This window comes from Thunnus thynnus, chromosome 12 (assembly GCF_963924715.1).
Source record: "Thunnus thynnus chromosome 12, fThuThy2.1, whole genome shotgun sequence".
NCBI lineage: Eukaryota > Metazoa > Chordata > Actinopteri > Scombriformes > Scombridae > Thunnus > Thunnus thynnus.
In genome coordinates this window covers 31,248,597-31,269,776 of record NC_089528.1, presented here as the reverse complement: position 1 = coordinate 31,269,776, position 21,180 = coordinate 31,248,597, and the positions used below count along the sequence as shown (strand labels likewise).

General features: G+C 36.7%; 1 protein-coding gene across 1 annotated transcript; it reads left to right on the top strand.

Moving 5' to 3' along the window:
• The first annotated feature begins 344 nt into the window (after window positions 1–344).
• LOC137194751 (immunoglobulin lambda-1 light chain-like) lies at window positions 345–12,043 on the top strand. Its single transcript, XM_067606879.1, has 5 exons — window positions 345–387; window positions 480–809; window positions 9,754–9,810; window positions 11,272–11,577; window positions 11,695–12,043. The coding sequence occupies exons 1-5, from the start codon at window positions 345–347 to the stop codon at window positions 11,979–11,981; spliced, it is 1,023 nt and encodes a 340-aa protein (XP_067462980.1). The 3' UTR covers window positions 11,982–12,043.
• Window positions 12,044–21,180: the final 9,137 nt, after the last annotated feature.

Below are 21,180 nucleotides of genomic sequence, written 5' to 3'. Positions count from 1 at the left end.
AGTAGAGATCACAAAGCTTCCAAAAATACCAAATCTGTCAGGATGATATTTGAGGAAATGTGTCTAAACTCAGTGTTAAAAGAGAACGTCAATGAATGCATGATACCATCAGATGATGCAGGAAATTCAATTTATTTATTAAACTGAAATGTAAAACCACACAGCAGCAGCAGCAGCCGCAGCAGCAGCCTTATCTGTCCGCCGCAGGGGCTGATGGGAGGTTTGAGGAGCTGTTAGAAACCACGACGCCCTCGTCTGATCTCACAGCTCGTCCTTGTTTGGCCTCAGCTGCATCAGAGCGCCACTTCTCCCCAGGTTCACCAGAGGAAACACCACTGCACAAAATGCTTTTCCTCCCAGCTGCTGCTCTGTGCTGTCTGTGTTCAGGTGAGTGTTTCCAGCCAATCAGGAGCCAACAAACTCAACCTTTAACAAACACTGTCACACTCACCTTCATCTATGTGTCTGTTTCTCTACAGCACTGGTTGCCATGGCAGCAGACCTGATTCAGGATGATTTAACATTGACCAGGAGAGTTGGTGAAAACGTCTCCTTCAGCTGTAGAGGAACTGACCAGTGTAGCAGTAGTTACCCATATGTATTCTGGTACCAGAAGAAAGACACAGAAACATTCACAAGGATTCTTTATATTCACATGACAAATGGTAACGTAGATAAAGGTTACAATCATCCTCAGAAAGATGATTTCTCAGTTGTAAGAACAAACAACGGCTGTGAGTTGAAGATCCAGAAAGTTCAACTCTCACATTCAGCCACCTACTACTGCTCGTGTTGGGATGATACCCACAGTGAGAAATGATCCCTGCAGCCTGAACAAAAACCTCCAGATGAACAGATGTCAAACAGTGTTTGTGACAGGAAGAGAGCAGTAAACCACAGCCCAGGTTCACATATTTCACCTCCATCTCAGCCAGAGTCACAAACAAACTGAGCTGAGGACAATTTTCTTGTTTTGCTGCTGTCAGTGTTTTTTTAATATTATATTTATTTATATGTTTATTATGTATTTCAGCAGGTTGTCTGTTGTTCCACACAGTGAGAACAAAGGATGAATACAGAACACATGGATGCTTCTTTGACCTTCTGCTGCAATAATGTTCATTCCTCCCTCACAATGCTAATCTGCTCTAAATGCCAAAACTTCCTGTTGCTCCTTCACAATAAAAAACTTCTGCTCTTCCCTACACATCTGTCAGCAGATTTCATGATATAATATCACTTACGTAAATTATTGGTGTAGATTTGAGTGATTACAGAAGGGACATGTGGCTACCAATGTCAAGGTGCTGCTGAATTGTCCCTACCAACATTTTCACCGATGTCAAACATCTTTTTATTTTAAGTTGACATAATGTTAATGTTGAGATCTCTGCAGAGTTTCCAGGTTTGTCTGTTTTCTGCAAAAAGTGGGTTATTATGATAAAGAGTGAGGAAACGTGATATGGAATATCCCTGACCTGATGATCTGGCAACCCAACTTCAAGCTGTTTTACACATTGTTGACAAGCTGCAGCTCGGCAGCAGCAGCAGCAGAGTCAGTGATGAATGAACGGTGGTGAATCTGAAGCGGTTAGTATTTATAGTTTAAATGTTTTAAACATAACAGAATATGAAAATGTCTTCACTGGACAAAACTAAGATCATCTGATCATTGTTTTTAAAGAAGAACCAAAGTGTCAGTAAAAATCAAGAGCAGTTATTATTGCATATGTGTCAATAAGACATGAACATTTTTCATAAGGTAAAGTAGCCAAAGCTTGTTCAACTGATCTGTTTGTGACAGTCATCATTTCATTATGAAAATCCACAGCACAGAGACACACAGACAGGTGAGCTGCAGGTTCTCAGGTGAGCTCTGATGTCACAGTGAAATATCTTGCCGTAAGTCCAGGGTTTGAAAGGCAAGTCAGAAAGTCAAGGTACATATTACATAACACATATTCAATAAAGTCAACATTTTGCAGTCAGGCTCTTTATGTGTGCACACATGTATGAATATGAAAGAGAAAAGTGAGATAGAGAGTAAGTGCACATACACAACTATTTTGGCCGAACAACCCCTAAATGTTAGAGGCCAAATCTGTGATTTATGTCCCTAACTGGTTCTGGTCAGGTTTCCTGCTGTGAGCAGTGGGACCTTTGGTTTAGTCTGTCCATCAAATCAAATCACTGATACAGAGCAAAATGACTGTTGGCCAGATCAGATTTCTATAAAATGTTCTTGTTCATGATCCCCTGAGTGTGAATTCTAACATTTATGGTGACCTCCTGACCTTTCCATTAGCACCTCCATCAGGACAAAAGTTCCTCTAGATGGACCATTGGGAACAATTTCATTTCAGTATGTTGCTCAAAGACACTTTGACATGAATATGAACAGGACTGAACCACCAACCCTGCGATCAATGGAGGACCATTGAGTTCACCAAAAAATATTAGAGGGTTTGGCCACAACCTGCTTTTCATTCAACAATAAAAAGCAGGTCGTGTTAGTTTTTACCTAACTCTGTTTTATTTTAAGTATTTTACAGATATAATTAATGAGAAATCATTTTAGTTCATTTGTGTTTTTTTGAATGGGAGCCGAAGGTTGGTCTGGGTCGTGTACGGTGGGATGATGCAGTCGAGGAGAGGGATGAAGGAGGTCGATTGTGTGGGGATGACTGAGGACCGAATGGAATCACAATGAGGCTGGAGCGTCTAGGAACCCGGGGGTCGAGACTCAGGGGATGTAAAAGAAAAACTGAATAACAGGTTATCATTTGATGTATTTCTTCAATATATCATATATGTTTCAGACAGTGTTTAAGTTCAGTTTAGTGTTAGTTTGTGTTTCGCACATGTTCTAAATTCTTCTGTGCTATGTCTATTCTAAACTTAGTTCTTTGCTGTGTAAGATGAGGCAGTTGTGTGTCTAGCAGTTAAGTTTATTCTGTTATACCTTTACCTGAGCCAGTGATAAGATAAACTGTAGTTATGTAGATGTTTATGTGTAAAAGCTTTAGAGGATAGTGTGGTTTGTCCTTAATTTAATATGGTAGTAATGTTATTTTGTGATGTTACTTGGTGCATGCTTATGTACTGTCATATATGGTCGTGAAGAAAGACTGTTCCTAGGTTAGCTGAACTTTTGACTTATGTTTCTATCTGAGGGTTGGTTGCTGACCTGTAAGGTTAGTAAACAGATGTCTTAAATTCTGTACAAGCAGTATTTAAGGGACTGGTTAAGTGCCGACCTTTCAGACAAAGAAAAGATAGCTAGGTGGTATGTATCTTTGTCTCCAGAACTATGATGCATTATACTTCTGATTGTATTATTTGATTACATTATTTCATAACCTGACAATGCTCTCTTTGTGTGTTTATTGAGTGATCAGCAATTTCCCATTACAGGGACATGTCTCGTGAGCTTTCTGCTTCTTCATCCCCCTGTGGTTCCTAGAATAGGACAAGAAGAATTACTTATGCGGAAGTATTAACCCTAACAAGCATGTCTTTGATGGTGGGAGGAAACCGGAGTACCTGGCGGAAACCCATGCAAACACCGAAAGGACATGCAAACTCCACACAGAAAGGACCTGGGACAGCCAGTGTTTGAAGCCAGGACCTTCTTGCTGTGAGGCATAAGTGTTAAACACTGAGCCACTGTGATGCCCATTGAGAGGGGAGAGAGGAGGAAAAAGGAGTTTGGGCAGGGAGGGTCGTGAGAACTGAGACGAATGGGAGAGAAAGGTGTTAGACAAGCCTATATAGGTATGCACGGATGATTGAATTAGTGAGGCGCAGGTGATTGAACTTAGTGAGAGAGAGGGGCGTGGTCTTGTTCCTGAACCTTTATTATAATAATAACTCCATGATTTGATTTTCTTCCCACAGCAACCACTGTACTAAAGTTCCTAGCAAACATCTGTTCCATTCTATATTGACAGTGGAGGAGAAATTGATCATTGCGGTCTCTTGTTTCCCGGAGCTGTACGATTCATCATTGTTTGTTTGCCGTGACACAAACATAACTAGCCAATAATGCTTTATTCCATAGGCTACTCGGCCAACGATGTGACATTTTTATTTTTTAATTAACATAAATATAGATTAGGCACATTTGTCTTACTAAATAATACACAGTGGAAACATAAAAAAATGTATATCTTATCATCCCTGTCAAGTTCACGACCAGCCTGCGAAATAGATTTGAACTACAAAATTCAAACTTGATATGGCCACAGCCAACATGATGTCTACAGTGTTCAATGACCTGCTCCCTGCCGGTGACTGCTAGGGGGCTGGCAGTGAGCAGACAGTGACCAGAGCGCCTACTGCTGCTCGTGAATCTCTTGATGTGAGGGTCCAGTAACTAGTAGCCTATGCATGAATGTGAACAGGTTGGTCTTTTCAGCCCTAACTCTAACCCAAACACTTCAGGCCTTCCTCCAAGCCTGTAGTAATGCTGTAGACTGTCAGCAGTATTGTAATCTCTGAAAGTGACTCATTTTGGTCACTATTTCCACTAAAAAAAGAAAGAAAGAAACAAGCAAAAAGCTTAAATTGTATATCTTGGGCCTTCAAAGTGCTCTCTGAAACTAGACCTGGGATGGTTTGAGTCAATGAAATGAGAAAATCAAAACTTTGTCGTAAGAGGTAAACCAAATACATCTTGGGAAAGGTCTCCAACTGGAGAGTAACATATGTCACTATGAAGATTCTACATGGCTCCAGCTGTGAAATACTGACCTTTGAACAGTGACCTCAATGAATGTTTGAAGGCTTATAATTCAGGAACAAAATGGGCTGTAGACATGAAACCAATTGTTATAGAGAGCTTTTGACCTCAGCTACCATGTGAGTATAGTCAACAATTGGGGGTGCTGTCAAATATGGGTAAAACATGGTTAAAATTAAGTTTCAACTATTTAACAATTAGATATTTAATATCTGATTACACAAATGTGTTTATCATCCTCTTAAATTCCTCAATGTACTCTCAATTCAGTATTTACACCTTCCAGTTCAAGGAAAAATACTAATATTTTTTCAAAAACTACAATTCCTCAGAGCTGCCCCATGCAGCTTGATACAAATCAGCACCACAGTTGTGGTTCTTCCAGGTTGCAAAGTCGGGTTATAAAATCTGGCCATAAAAAGATATATCTACTGAATTTATCAAATATCTAGCAAAGCTGAAATACTAATTACACTGTATCTGGATGATCTAAGTTAAGAAAAAGTAACGATGTTGGTTTATTGCAGATATTTTAGGTACACTGTAAGTAATGGCTGTGAAATCCACAGTAATTTGCTGTATTTCTGCATAGTTAATTGCTGTAAATATTTTTACATTATAGTACTGTGTATTAGGCCTACAAAGACAGTAATCATAATGATACTGTAGAAATCACAGTAGTGAACACACTACTGTAGAAAATCACAGTAACTATTTAAGTACTGTAGAAAATCACAGTAACGATATGTTGCTGTAAAAAAATCACAGTAACTATTATGTTACTGTTGAAAGTCACGGTAACTATTTCGTACTGTAGAAAATCTCAGTAGCGATATGTTATTGTAGAAAGTCACGGTAACTATTTTAGTGCTGTAGAAAATCTCAGTAGCCATATTTTACCGTAACCATTATGTTACTGTAAGAAATCACACTAACTGTATGTTACTGTAGAAAATTACAGTAACCATATGTTACTGTAGGAAAACCATAATAACAATTTAAGTACTGTAGAAAATCTCAGTAGCTATATATTACTGTGGAAAATCACAGTAGCCATATGTTACTGTTTAAAATCACAGTAACCATATCTTGGGACGGGCAGTAGTGCGTTTGGTTATTAGCAATAATTCATAATTATCATAGATAATTATGAATTATGAAAATAAGATATTGTTAACCTTAATCAATAATTCGGGCACCAACTGTTGGATCTATGAGGAACACAGTTGATTATTTGCAATAATTATCAAGGATAATTCATTAATTATGACAATTAATAGAATTATTAATATGAATTAACAAATACGGGGCACCACCCGGAAACCGGGACCATTAACCAAACAAGGTAGTCTCATAAAAGGAGTTCACCTAGAATGTTAATATCTGAGCGATATCAACATTCCAGGGTGAACAAAGAAGGGTGAATTCGAGCTCTGACTCCTTCAATCAGCCACTTTTCACAATGTTACACACAATAATGACAGAAGAACTTCTTTAAAGATATAATAGTGTTTATTAAACTTAGCAAAATTAACAAAGTTAACAAATGCTTCATTCATTAAACAACTATTCTTAAATCTAATCCTACCAAACAAAACACAAACAGCTATGTACAGGGTTGGATACATGCAGGGGAATGCGTGTGTGTGTGTCGCGTGTGTGTGCGCGTGTGCCACAAGAATGCGACGGGGCCTGACGTGATGATGTCGTCAGTCTGCGACGCGGACGTGACTATGAAAGGAAGTCACGTCGTGCGAGAACCGGATGGCATAAATATGGTGGTGTCTTGGTTAGACAGAAGCAAGATGGCGCCGTCTAGTGGTCGGCGTCTTTCACTCACCCACTTCTGTGAAAAACACACGTGTCTGATGGCGGATAAGGAAAGACAAAGCAAAGTTTTGTCCGATGTTATCTGACCATCAGATGTGCAAAAGATGCTGGTGCGTGTATGTGTGTGTGTGTGTGCGCGTGTAGGTGTTAGTCAGAAGAGAGAGGGAAGAAGGAGAGAAAACGATCGTGAGAGGAAGAGAAGCGGTTCCTTTGTCCACAGACAGCGTGTGTATGGACGGCAATCTGTGACGCATGTTGTCTGGTTTCTGATCGACAAAGCAACTTACTTCCTGACTCACGATGGCACAAACACAGCGGTAGTCCCGAGCGGGACAAACACAAAACAGTCTAGCGTGGTGAACACAACTAAACAGGCAGCAAACTTAAAATAGTCCTGAGAGTAAACAGAGAAAAATGGACTTGGCGGTCCGTCAACAACACAACAAACAATAGCAATAAAGCTAAAAGCTAAATGCTAAACAACAGCAACTGATGCTGATAAGAACACACAATTAACACTGCCTCTGCCCAGACTAATGCCTCTAACTTGGTCGCTTCAGAGAGTGAGCAGGGTGTGTGTGTAGTCCGTCTTTATGTCCGGCTTTGTCCTGGGCTCGGATGCAGACGGTGGCCGTTCTCGCATGGTCGACGAAAAGCACGGCAGGTGGCTCTCAGCGGCGTGGTGGAGAGAACAGCAGAGTCGACTCGGTGAAGAAGTTTCTTCCTTCTCGAGGGAATTTGAGGACGCTGGTTGCAGCAGCGGTCTCTCTCGGATCCGGAATGTGTTCGGGTGAACAGCAGCAGCAGTTACCCCTAGCTCAGTGACATGGGAAAGGCGTGTGCTTCAGGGCATGTTCAGTTTTCAAAGGGGCGGTGATGTCATGGCTGCGCCCGCTGTGCAGGAGCGTCTCCACCAATGAGACTGTATGTTGACTGTTCCCTGCTGAGGTGTGAAAATTGCAAAGCATCCTTGGAAATGGAGTTTGCAGTGGACTCCCATTGTCTGTAAGCAGCATTTTGGCGCTATTCCTTTGTCTCAGGGGAAACAAAGGAAAAAGCACCTCGTGGTCAGGCCCCACAGGTTACATGTAGGCCCTCTCTGTGTGACTTCATGGTTTGAGGCCCAACACATATGTTACTATAGAAAATTACAGTAACTATTTTAGTATTGTAGAAAATCAAAGTAACCATTATGTTACAGTAGAAAATCACAGTAACTATTTTGGTACTGTAGAAAATCACAGTAACCATATGTTACGATAGAAAATCACTGTTGGGCCTTGGCTACAACTTTGGCTATCAGCAATAATTAATGATTATCAAGATAATTATTAATTACTAAAATCAATAAAATGATTAATAAGAATTAATAATGACGGGGCACCACCCTGGAGTCAGGGAAAAAGATAGCCAATTCAGTCTGGAAGTGTACTAATCTTTCAATTTGGAACTTTGAGTAATAATTAACTTAATAAGTATAAACAACATTACCACATCAATAGCTAATCAAGGTTGAAGGATTTTGAAGTTCTTTACAGAGCAGAGGTTGGCAAAACTCATTCTTGTGCAACAACAGATAACAGGTATATCCAATAGCATTTATTGAACAAAGGGTAAAAGGAAAACACACAATATTAATCTAGCTAAGTGTACCTATATACAAGTGTAAGTGTGTGCGTATGTGTGTGTGTGTGTGTGTGTGTGTACTGTAGAAAGTCACAGTAACTATTTTAGTACTGTAGAAAATCACAGTAACCTTATGTTGCTGTAGAAAATCACAGTGACCATTATGTTACTATAGAAAATCACAGTAACCATATGTTACAGTAGAACATCACTGTAACCATTATGTTGCTGTAAGAAATCACAGTAACCATTTGTTACTGTAGAAAATCACAGTAATATTGATACTGCTGCAGACATCATTATGTTACTCTATTTGGGGTAGCAGCTTTCCCTTTTGTAAAGAAAATAACTAACTAACTAATAACTAACTAACTAACCAGACATTATACCAAGCTAGTTTTTGTAGTTAAACTATTCACATCGATTTCTGGCTGCTCTGAAGTGTGCTAACATTCTTATGTTAGCTAGTGGTCTGTTAGCTAAGAGAAATCCATAGTTAACCTGACATGCCTTAATGTTACAGATATTAGCTTTATATATTCTGCCTCATAGCACATGTGAGAGCACTGTAACATGTATTTAGCCTGTGTCACCCCCTGGCTAACTCAACACTGTTATACATGTTCACTATGAAAACATCACCCTGTTTTTCTCATCCGTATACAGTACAGTACATGTTTTTTACAGAAATACGACAGATCATAAAAGACTATTTTTCCAAGTTTTTTCTTGCAAATTTGTAACTTTAATCTCCAAGAATTTCTGAGGTTTTTCTCCCAAATTTAAGACTCAGTTTTTTCTCAGAATATTACCCTCCCTCCCTGAGCTCTTTTTTAACCCTGCTTAATATACTGTTGTAGTTTTATGATCTTTTATGATTTTCTCTGGATCTGTGTATGAAAGGTGCTACATAAATGAAGTTCACTCATTCATTCATTCATTCATTCATTCATTCATTCATTCATTCATTCATTCATCCATTTATTAATTCATTTATTCATTTCTGATAGAGTGACAAGATTTGTTTCCTGACCCCAGTGGTTGATAAGGCTTTTCTGTCAAAGCTCCAGTAGATGTATTATTATAACACACTGGCTGTTACCAACAGTAAACACAAGTTATCAACACGGACCAAAATCTAAAGGATTCTAACTTCAAATGACAGTCTGAGGATAAAGTACAAGTCAGGAAGAGTATTTTGATTCTTATGGAGGACACTTTTGACTATTGCAGGCTACAGAGCGGCTGAATTTCACATCCCATATTTATTTTATTTTTCTATTTTTTCACAGCTACTGATCCCAATGTAAAATCATATTTTATTAAACTGACAGACAACATGTTTCATGTATTGGACTGATTAGAAATATAGCAGGATCCCGCCTCTCTCTATGTCAGTAGGCTGAAATAAAGAAAAATACAACAAAAGAAGAGACAGTCATGTTGATATGAACATTAGAGAAACACATCATGGAGATGGAATATGATACTGGTTAATAATTTGGATTTATTCGCCTCAGCTGACACATTCAACAACAGACAGGTTTTTGTCACAGTGTGTTTCACTGTGAATGTCATGATCTTTGGCTCTGGAACTAAACTGTTTGTAACAGGTAAGACTAAACGTTCATTTTCCTTCAGTTGTTTTATTGCACAAGTTTTGAAGTTTATTTTCTGTTGCTTGAGGATTTACACATTGATTTCCATAATAATTAGAGAATTCATTGTGCAACCATTCTATCATTAAATAAGCATCAGAAAGGAGTTTGTCTTCATATGTTTCTTGGAAACTAAAATCTTTAAACTCTTCCAAATACTCGGAGAAACTCAGCACTGATATTCTAATTTCATTCTGTATTCTCATCAGCTGCTGTTCAATGAAACTTCTTCTCTCTCTCCTGAAAGAAATTAAATTCTAGATGAATGATTGTGGAAGATTTTCCTGCTCTGCTCATCTGTTGACTTTTTATACACAATCTTGAGATAATTTAAGTAAATTTGATTGATGAGCAGGATTCTTCAGTCTCATACAGATTCAGAGTTGATTTCATTAAGCTCTCAGTCTCAGTCCATCATTTCATTTACTACATTTCAGTGGAAACTACAATCACTAATTTCATCAACATGGTCAGAAAGTACAAAGTATGAACACAGATTTAATGTCAGCAAATTAGGACTTATATATTGTATTTTATTATGGATATATTATGGTATATGGTGTTATGGTATATATGGAGGTAAATATGTTGTTTTTTATTAGATATATTTAATATGATATAAAATGCAGCTTGACTAATGTTAAAAAATTGGACAGCCATACCAACATCTATATTTGTTTTTTTAATTATTATTATAAAAGAACTGTGACCAAAGTGTGAAATAAGCAGGATATTTTACAGCTGAAAACTTGTTAGTGCTGTCTGGTGGACAAACTATGTATTACTGGATTATCTTTGTCATCTTTGTTGTGTTATTTCTGGTTATTTATCTGCAGACATGTATGTGGTGATACCACTTTATATATATGTGTGTGTGTGTTTTTAATGTGTTTGTTTTATTTTATTTCATTATTATTTCATTCTCTTACTATTTGTTTTGTTTTTTATTGTATTCTCTTTAATTGTAAATGTGTTGGGAACATGCTGCATGGTGATTCTGCACTTTAAAGAAAACTGATTGATACACTTATGTATCAATATACTGTACATATGTATTGCTGTGCATATGTATAGTTTTTCAATCTCATGTATGATGAAGCATGGCATAAAGTTTAGTGATAAATGTAATTTTATTATATTTTATATGACATTGTTTTTCATGAATTATATGTAAAAATTTAAATAATAATGAACAGAACTTTTTATTGTCATCTTTCCATTTTTTCTTGAACTTCTATCTAGATGAAGATATATATGAAAATATGTATCAGTGTAGATGATGTTTGTGGTGTATTGATAAGTAGTTTAGTGATCATGTAGTTTCCAGGATCAGACTGAATGCAGTGCAGTGCTGTAAGCTGCTGTTGACTGTGTGAATGTGTGTCTGTGCTGCTTGTTGCTGCTGTCAAACTTCAGATGAGCAGGTAGTGAAGCCTGTGGTGAGCGTGTACCCAGCAGCATCCAGAGCCCACCTGGAGGGGAAGAGCTCCCTGCTGTGTCTGGCCTCAGCCATGTCTCCTCCTCTGGTCCAGTTCTCCTGGAAAAGACAGAAGAACGGCCGGCTGGAGGATCTGCCCCCTGCTGCGGGAGAGCGGTTGGAGCTCAGAGAGCCGAGACGCACTGCCTCCATCCTGCTGCTCCATCAGCAAGAGAGGAGCACATATAAATACCGCTGCTCCGTCAAGCACGAAGGGGGCACAGTGAGGGCCCAAACAGAACATGGTAATGAAGGCTTGGTGACTGTGTTCAGCAGTGATTCAGCTTCATCTGGAGATGCTGTCAGAGAGAGCAGAGGAGCAGAGCACTGACTAATTTGTTTTTAACTTTTTTCTGTTTCAGATGTTTCTACTCTTCCTTCACCAACAACAGCTGCAACTGCAACTCCAACATCAGCTTCAACAGCAACTCCACCAGCAGTTCCATCAGCATCTCCGACACCAGCTCCATCAGCAGATCCACCAGCAGATCCACCAGCAGCTCTTGTCCTGTCTCAGTACCAGGTGAAGCTGCTCTGTGTGCTGTACACAGTGCTGATAGTGAAGAGTCTGGTGTACTGCTGTGGACTCTCTCTGCTGATGATCCTCAGAAACAAGGGACCGTCCACCAACTGCACACATGCTGACTGACTGTTTTCTGCTCGCCTTTTCTCACCATCACATCTCATCAATTCATCTCATTTATCACTTTGATCAGTGTTCAGAAATATCAGTAATGACATGTTGTGGTTGGTTGTAAATTTACGGTTAAGACACAGTTGTCCTAAAACTATAAATACACACACAAACATGTAAATTCTGTAGAATATTGTTATCTTGATGCTTGATTTTGCTGCTTATAGTATTTTTTCTTTCTTGTGTATTTTCTTTTTAATACATTATGCAGAGGGTGGCAGGTTTGTCAAAGTCATTCAAAGTAACATCCTCAATAAACTGAAATATCACAGATTCTGTCATTTATAGTCATTCTTGTTTTCATTGATTTCCGTTTGGCTTCACATAATACAAATAATCAGACACAGAATCAACTATATTGGCCAAGTTTGCTGATACCTACAAGTAATTTGACTCTTGTCGTGAGTAGATCTCAGTAAACTTTCACATAGTGCTAAAAACAAGTGTACAGGAAGATGCAAAGAAAATTGGAATTATGAACAATATCAGTATTATTATGAATGTGGGTTTTGTTATTCAATTAATCATTTATTATAATTAAGGTGGAATATGTGACACCAACAGATGTATATCTGCATTTGTTCTTTTTCTGAATAAGGAACATTTTTTTTGCTCTGTTCATTAAAAATGAACAGGAGTTGTTTTTTTTTACATACATGTGATGTTTATGTTGCTTTGTAAATATATATCACATATGTTTGTTTGTGTTTTATAATTAATAAAAATATCTTAAATAATATGATTTAAGTTGGGTTCTTAATATTAGTCATGCATTATTTATCATTATTATTATTAGGATGTTCAGCACCTCAATCACAGTTTCAACCATTTTATTTTGATCTATTTGTTTAAACTTATTGAGTAATGTATTTGTGAACTCAGTACAGACTGTGGGACCTGAGCAGACTGCAGGAGTTTGAACGTCTCCCTTTATTTAATGATGTCAGTTTCTCAGCTCTGAGTTTAGGATTTCAGCTGCTTCTCTCACACATTAATAACACAGATTAAAACTGAGACAGCGAGCGCTGAATTCATACTGAAGTTCCTGGAACGATACTTTAACCAGAGTCGATGGTTGTAACCGTCATTGTGTTAATACAATGAAAAACCACAGCGAACAGTGTGGAGGCTGCTGAGCAGAAACCCACACGGCCCGTCTGCTGCAGGAAAGGAAGTCTTGATTCGCTGTCAACAGTTTTATATGAGTCCTAATAACCGCCGAGAACAGATTCATACCTGCTGCTGTACACTCATGAACTTCCCTCCCTCTCATTTGTCATGTGGGTCTTTTCTCTTGTTGTCTGTAAACCTTTTTTCCACTGAGCCCTCCACCCACACAGTCAAACTGAGCCCATCCACCAACAAAGGCCACACAGCTGGAGGTCTTGTCACTTTTTCTTTTTTGGAGTTCTTAGCAAAGGTACACTTTACAGCAGGGGAGGAATGTAATAAAGAACAATTGTGAGGTATTTTACATGAGTATTTCCATTTTATGCTTCTTTATACGTCCACTCCACTACATTTCAGAGGGAGATATTTTACTTTCTACTCCACTACATTTACTTCACAGCTATAAGTACTAGTTACATTTCAGATGTAGATTTTACTAGTAAAGCTGATGATGTATTTTATATGTGAAATACATTTAGATCACTTCATAGGGATTTATTTTCATTTTACATATAAGGGTTTTTTCAGTGTACAAAAAGCCACATTAAATCCCCTTTGACTCCATGTTTTAAAACAATACAACATGAAACATTTCAAGAGTGGTGAATACTTTTCACAGGCTCTGTATATATGTATATGATCAATGTAACAGTGTGTGAGGCCAATTTACATAAAGGGTACTTTTACTTTTGATACTTTAAGTACATTTAGTGAATAATACTTCTGTAATTTTGAAAGTAAAACCATTACTAGTAAAGTAGTATTTTATACTGTATTATTGCTACATTTACTTAAGTAAACAAGTTCAATATTTCTTCCATCACTGCTTTACAGTTTACACTTGTCATTGCCGAGTGCTCATACATAAATGACAGAAGGGGCTGTTTGTCAGTATCCTCCGAATATAGGACATATGAGTGTTTTCTGATCTGAACGTCGGATTTGTCAACTAAACTACCTTCAGTTGTCAGAAGATCATGGTCATGCAAATAAGTTATTCTTAAAGTAAAATAACTTTTTAACCAAATAAACCCAGGAACTCATGAGCCCTGCACTGCTAGAAGCAAAATAATTATTGCCTTTACTCTTATTCTTCTTTTTATTTTTACATTTTTGGTATCATTAAATATTACACTTAGGATTTCTACAGTCAATAAAAGATACTAGAAGATTTTGCTGATGTTTGCAACATAAATTTAAAAGTAAATAATAAATGTACTCAAGAAAGGCTCAGATTTCCAATTGTCCTTTGTGTAAAGTATTTGCAGAAATAACTGTCATCAGTTGGTTATCACCTCTATGTGAGGAGCTTTCTAGTGTGAAAACATTAAAGAGGTTTTTGGGAGAAAAACAACAGCATTTTCTGCTTTGACCAGCTGCTGATGTTGTTTCATTATACACGTTTGAAACTTTATTGTGTTATTGTCTGACTGTTTGTGTTCTTACATTATTTGTGTATTTTCTTTTTAATACAAGTAAAGATGACTTGTTTGTCTCAGTGTGGTTTGTGTTCTGCTGCTCTGATTGATGATAACAAATGTAGGATGTATTTTTTAAAATGTTGCAGAGAGGAAGTGAATGTTAAAAATGTTCTTACAGTGTGAATTTAAACACTCTGCAGGTAAAAAGCTCAATTTAGAAGAAGATGAAAGATTTCAGAAACACCACAATTTAAAAACTGGTTTGTTTTATTAACAAAAACAACTTCATGAGAGAAACTGATAATAAAACAAACAGCAACGATAAAGTAATAAAACTATTAAATATAAAATCTATATTATTAAATAATATATATTAATCATTAAATTAGTAAATGTAATTTTATAAAATATGAATAGTATTATTAATTTGGGTTTTGTTATTCAATGAATCTTCAAGCACGAGGGGGGAACAGTGGAGGCCCAAACAGAACAAGGTAATGAAGGCTTGGTGACTGTGTTCAGCAGTGATTCAGCTTCATCTGGAGACGCTGTCAGAGAGAGCAGAGGAGCAGAGCACTGACATTTCTCACTGCAACTCCAAACATTTGACTCCTTTTGTGTTTCAGAGCTTCCAGCTCCAGCAGCCTCCTGTCCTCCAGAGAGAGAGCCAGCAGACCTGCCAGCTCTGCAGCAAGCTGACTGTAAGATCACCTGCTGCCTCTCTGCATGCTCTGACAGCTCCAATGTCCTGCTGCAGTTAGGGCTGCATATCAGTCTGTTCACTTTCTGCTCATCATTGAAGGATTTAAACATACACTCCCTGATTCTGTTAGAGTGTCCCACAGCACAACAAGTCCCACTGAGAGAGCTTTCACTTCACAGGCTGACAAATAACACCTTTTGGGGGCGCTATACTCAGTTTTAGGCCTCCAGGGTGATAGAACAAGTTTAGGGAGTATATCTTAAAGCTCCACTAATCAATAGTTTTATATTAAGAATGAATCTAATGACTAAATGAGCTTTTTAGCCTCTTTTAGCTCCTAGTTGTGGTTTTGCAGAACATTTCCTGTCTGCTTCAGTCTCAGTGTTTCCAGCAGCAGCAGCTGTTTCCTGATAAACCCACTGTACACTACCTGCCCAGCAGCAAACAGCAGACAGACCATAATATGTCAGAGAGGAGTTTGTTAGCTTGTTGTGGAGTTATTCTGCCCCCGAGTGGTAAAAACTTCAAATCTATAGTAACCTGTGTGTTTTTAAAGTGTATTTGGACTTTGCTTTTTATCCTTCAGTGATTTTAATTGTTATAAATTGTATAGTTATATTGTTTTTAATATGTTCTACAACATGTTATACAATTGTCATTTTCAAGTGTGATAATCTCAATAATCTGATTAGTTACTTGTAAATAAACTGCATGTTGTCTTACTGTAGATTTTGTAATATTATAATTAGAATTGAATATATCTAACTAACATGGAAGGAGTCTCTGTCTGTCTCTCTGTACATACACATATATATGATATATTTACTCTTTATGCACATTTGGGGTCATGAAAAAAGTTTGAAGAGACTAGTAGTAGTAGAAGCAATGTGTTGTTGCAGCCACATGAGGGCAGCAGTGTAAAGGTTTTATTACTGACAGCTCAGCACAGAGCAGATAGAGGTAATATAATATAAAGTGGAGAATGAGATGTAAACTACAGCTTTAAAGTCTAATAAAATGTTGGAAAAATATAAATAATATATAATATAATGTGTAAAATATATTATAGATATTATATAATAAAAAGGGAGAGAGTTACTTTTGGTTTTGCTCCTGAAAACAGCTGAACATGTAGACTGGTGCAGGTTGTATTTGGTACCAACCTTTTATTTAATAATCATGAATAAATATTCAGTTATTTGCAAACAAGCTGAATTTTCTCTTATTGTAGAGTTTGTAATATTAGAATAATAATTGAATATTATACACAAATTAACGTAAGGATATTAGACGTAAAACAACTCTGAAATAAAAACATAGAAGAGATAATAATGAATCTGAAAAACATATTTTTAAATACAGTTTTATTTGTATCAAAGCATATGAAGCTGAAAGTTATTATTATTATTATTATTATTATTATTATTATTATTATTAAGAATAATAACAAAAGTTTCCAAAAATATCAAATCTGTCAGGATGAAATTTGAGGAAATGTGTCTAAACTCAGTGTTAAAAGAGAGCGTCAATGAATGCATGATACCATCAGATGATGCAGGAAATTCAATTCATTTATTAAAGTGGGTTAAATGAATATAAGGGGAACATTTAAAGGTTAAAATCACAGTTCAGGAGGAGCTTTGTGGATTTGTAGTTTTTTTTTTATTTTCATCACATCTGTTCTACAAACAACAGAGAACAATCTGTGTTGCTAAATTCACCACCAACCTGAACGTGTTTGTGGTTCCATGAATGTTTTTGTGTTTTGTTGTGTCCCAGATTTTTGATCTGCTGCCAGATTAAAATCAAGATGAAGAAAGTGAAAGTGAAGCACACAGAGAAACAGAGACGTGGAGGAAAACATATGATTAAAAAATAAGAGTCAAATCATTTTAAAAACCAGTTGAGATAATATCAGTCCGTCTCTGCTCTCCATCACTTTCACTGTTAAACTAATATGAGTTTGTGTTTCTGCTTCTTTTAAATGCAGCTGTAATGATTGTAAATATTTGAATAGAGCTGATAAATTCTCACATTAACACCTGTGAACAATCAAACAGTGATGTGTCAGTGACGTCCATCTCCATGGTAACTGTGTGCAGCCTGTTGCTCCTCCACTCAGTGGAAAACCACACAGCAGCAGCAGCAGCAGCAGCAGCAGCCTTATCTGTCCGCCGCAGGGGCTGATGGGAGGTTTGAGGAGCTGTTAGAAACCACGTGGCCCTCGTCTGATCTCACAGCTCGTCCTTGTTTGGCCTCAGCTGCATCAGAGCGCCACTTCTCCCCAGGTTCACCAGAGGAAACACCACTGCACAAAATGCTTTTCCTCCCAGCTGCTGCTCTGTGCTGTCTGTGTTCAGGTGAGTGTTTCCAGCCAATCAGGAGCCAACAAACTCAACCTTTAACAAACACTGTCACACTGACCTTCATCTGTGTGTCTGTTTCTCTACAGCGCTGGTTGCCATGGCAGCAGACCTGATTCAGGAAGATTTAACATTGACCAAGAAAGCTGGTGAAAACATCTCACTCAGCTGTGGAGGAACTGACCAGTGTGACAATAATTATTATGTATACTGGTACCAGAAGAAAGACACAGAAACATTCACAAGGATTCTTTATATTGACATGAGGACTGGTGGTGGTGATGGTTACAATCATCCTCAGAAAAATGATTTCAAAGGTGTAAAAAATGAGAACATCTATGAGTTGAAGATCCAGACAGTTAAACCCTTACATTCAGCCACCTACTACTGTGCCTGTGTTGATACTCACAGTGAGAAATGATCCCTGCAGCCTGTACAAAAACCTCCAGATGAACAGATGTCAAACAGTGTTTGTGACAGGAAGAGAGCAGTAAACCACAGCCCAGGTTCACATATTTCACCTCCATCTCAGCCAGAGTCACAAACAAACTGAGCTGAGGACTAAATGTTTGTCTGTTGGTGTCAGGATTTTGATTTAAACATTATATTTCATTGATATTATTTATCAGCTATTTCAGCAGGTTTCCTGTTGTTCCACACAGTGAGAACAAAGGAGCAACACAGAAGCACAATGATACAACAAGATGAAGACAAACAAACAAACAACAATATAACACAGATAAAAGAGACAAATAATGGAGAGATCAAAAGTGAAACTTTATTAACATTTGATTTAATAACAAAAATTGACAAAATAATAAATAGAAAAAGATGTTTGACAGAGTTGAAAGTTTGAGATGAAGATAAAAATGGTCTTCTTTGACCTGCTGCTGGAATAAAGTTCAATAATTAATGAAATCACTTCCTGCGTCTCTTTCACAATAAAAGCCTTCAGGCAGCATTCTTCACGTCACATCTTTGAGCAGATTTCAACAGATAATTTCACTTTAGTAAAAGATTCAACACAATTCTTGGATTTATGACAATTTCCCCTCAACAGAAATGTGGTAAATGTAAATGGATTTTGCTCTGTGAGCAGCTGAGACTGTCTTCACAAGAGAAACGACAGCAGACACTGTTTGTTTCTTTTAACACGACCACCATCATTTCCTAACTTTAACCACGTGTTTATTATTGTAACCATGACGACGCAGCTCCCCTCATCTTAACCAGGAAGTCATTTTAACCCAAACCATGATCTTTACCTGAACCTAATTAAACCTTAACCACAGGTTCTGATGTTTACTGTCCATATTCTAAGACAAATGGCTCCACTACAGCATTTACTATTAGAAATTTAATCCTTTATGTGATTCAAAATGTTAAACAGCAATTGATTGACAAGCAAACAAAAACTACGGCTCCTATGAAAATGTACCTGCATGGCAGCACAGGTACTAATGTCATCCTAACTTGGTTGAGTTCATAATACTCAACAAATCTCCTCAAATGTGAACTTTACAACTTTTGAACTGTAATTTTTTATTTAACAAAACAGTAAAGTTGCAGCCGGACAGATAAACAATGAGCTGAAACTCACTATAAAGCTCCGTAAAGCCGAGAGGAGCTGCAGAGTCACTGATAATTCTCTGTAGGTTCATCACTACGAGCCACGACCAACACATTACACACTGACACATCATGGTTATTATAAAAATATTGATTATAGCAGCTTTAAGTAATTTGCATCATTACAAATGTCACTTTGATTTTATATGAGTTCTTAGTTGAGTTTAAATGTTGACCTGATGGTGGCGCTAGAGGAAAAGTCAGAGGATTAAAGTTATTATAATTCATCCTGAGGGGAACATGAATATTTCTACTAAATTACATGACAATCCATCCAATAGATGAAAAGATATTTCAGTCTGGACCAAACATGTCAACCTGCTGGTGGCGCTAGATTCAAAGTTAGAATCAATCAAGTCAAATAAATAATTGAATCCTCTGGGGACCGTGAACGTCTGCACAACATTTAATGAACAATCCATCCGTCCTTTGATCCACAATCAGATCCAATGGATCTGCACTTAAGTGGTGGACAGACCAACCGACTGACATTAGCATCCATATAGTCACACTGCTAATGTGGCTAAAATCAAATAAAAGAAGAGACAGTCATGTTGATATGAACATTAGAGAAACACATCATGGAGATGAAATATGATACTGGTTCATAATTTGGATTCGTTCACCTCAGCTGACACATTCAACAGCAGACAGGTTTTTGTCACAGTCTCATTCACTGTGGGAGGAACAGACTGGTACTACATCTTTGGCTCTGGAACTAAACTGTATGTAGGTAAGACTAAACTTTCATTTTCCTTCAGTTGTTTTATTGAACAAGTTGAAAATGTGTTTTTAGTTTTAGTTTCTGCTGCTTCAGGCTTTACATGTTAGTTTTTTCATATTTAGTAGAGAATTCTTGATGCAGCCATTCTTCCATAAAACTAATCAATAACTCCTGAAAAGAGCTTCAAATCTCACTGCACACCACAAGTTCTTCTTTATTTATGCATCACATCAAAGTTTGTTTACAGCCAAAAAGTCTGATATCAGTAATGTTACAAATAAACAGTATTTAATAATCTCACTGATTCAGCAGCAGCTCCTGTTTATTAAAAACAAGATGATATATGATGTGAAACATCATTTAATAAATGTTCCTAAATGTCATTTTAGAAGCAAATAGTGATAAATATATTGTGTGTTAAATATACAGTATATATTTGTAAATGGTAAAATGTATCTCATGATAATTGTGTGTTTATGATGATAAATATGTCTTTTAGTGGAAGATAAATTAATGCATGAAGGCAAACTCATTTTAAATGTGTGATGAAGCTAAATATAATTTATAGATAAAATGTATAATTGTATATCTTAATCCATATTTAATATAAATCATATTGGTTTATGAAATCAACATGATGTCAAATATATAATGTAAAAAATATTTTAGAAAGTGTTTGATAGAAAATATAATGAATCAGATAATTTACATGTTGTAATTTAATTATATTTATATTATTATATTATATTTTATTTACATATCTGAACATGTTGTGGTAATTGTGTTTTATATAAAAGCTAAAACTCTTTAAAAAGTTGTTAAAAGTATTGATGTATTGTGTGTCTGATTAGAGTAAAGTATATGCTGGTAAATATACTTCATATAAAACACTATAATCATTTACAAATGTAACATAAATATAATATATTTTAACCAAGTAATAAAACTATACTTCAAATCTTACTAAGACAAACATCATCATATTCTATTCTATTCTATTCTATTCTATTCTATTATATTATATTATATTATATTATATTATATTATATTATATTATATTATATTATATTAGACGTATCTGAACATGGTAGTCGTGGTGGTGGTAATATTGTTTTAAGTAAAAGATCAAACTCATGTTAAAATT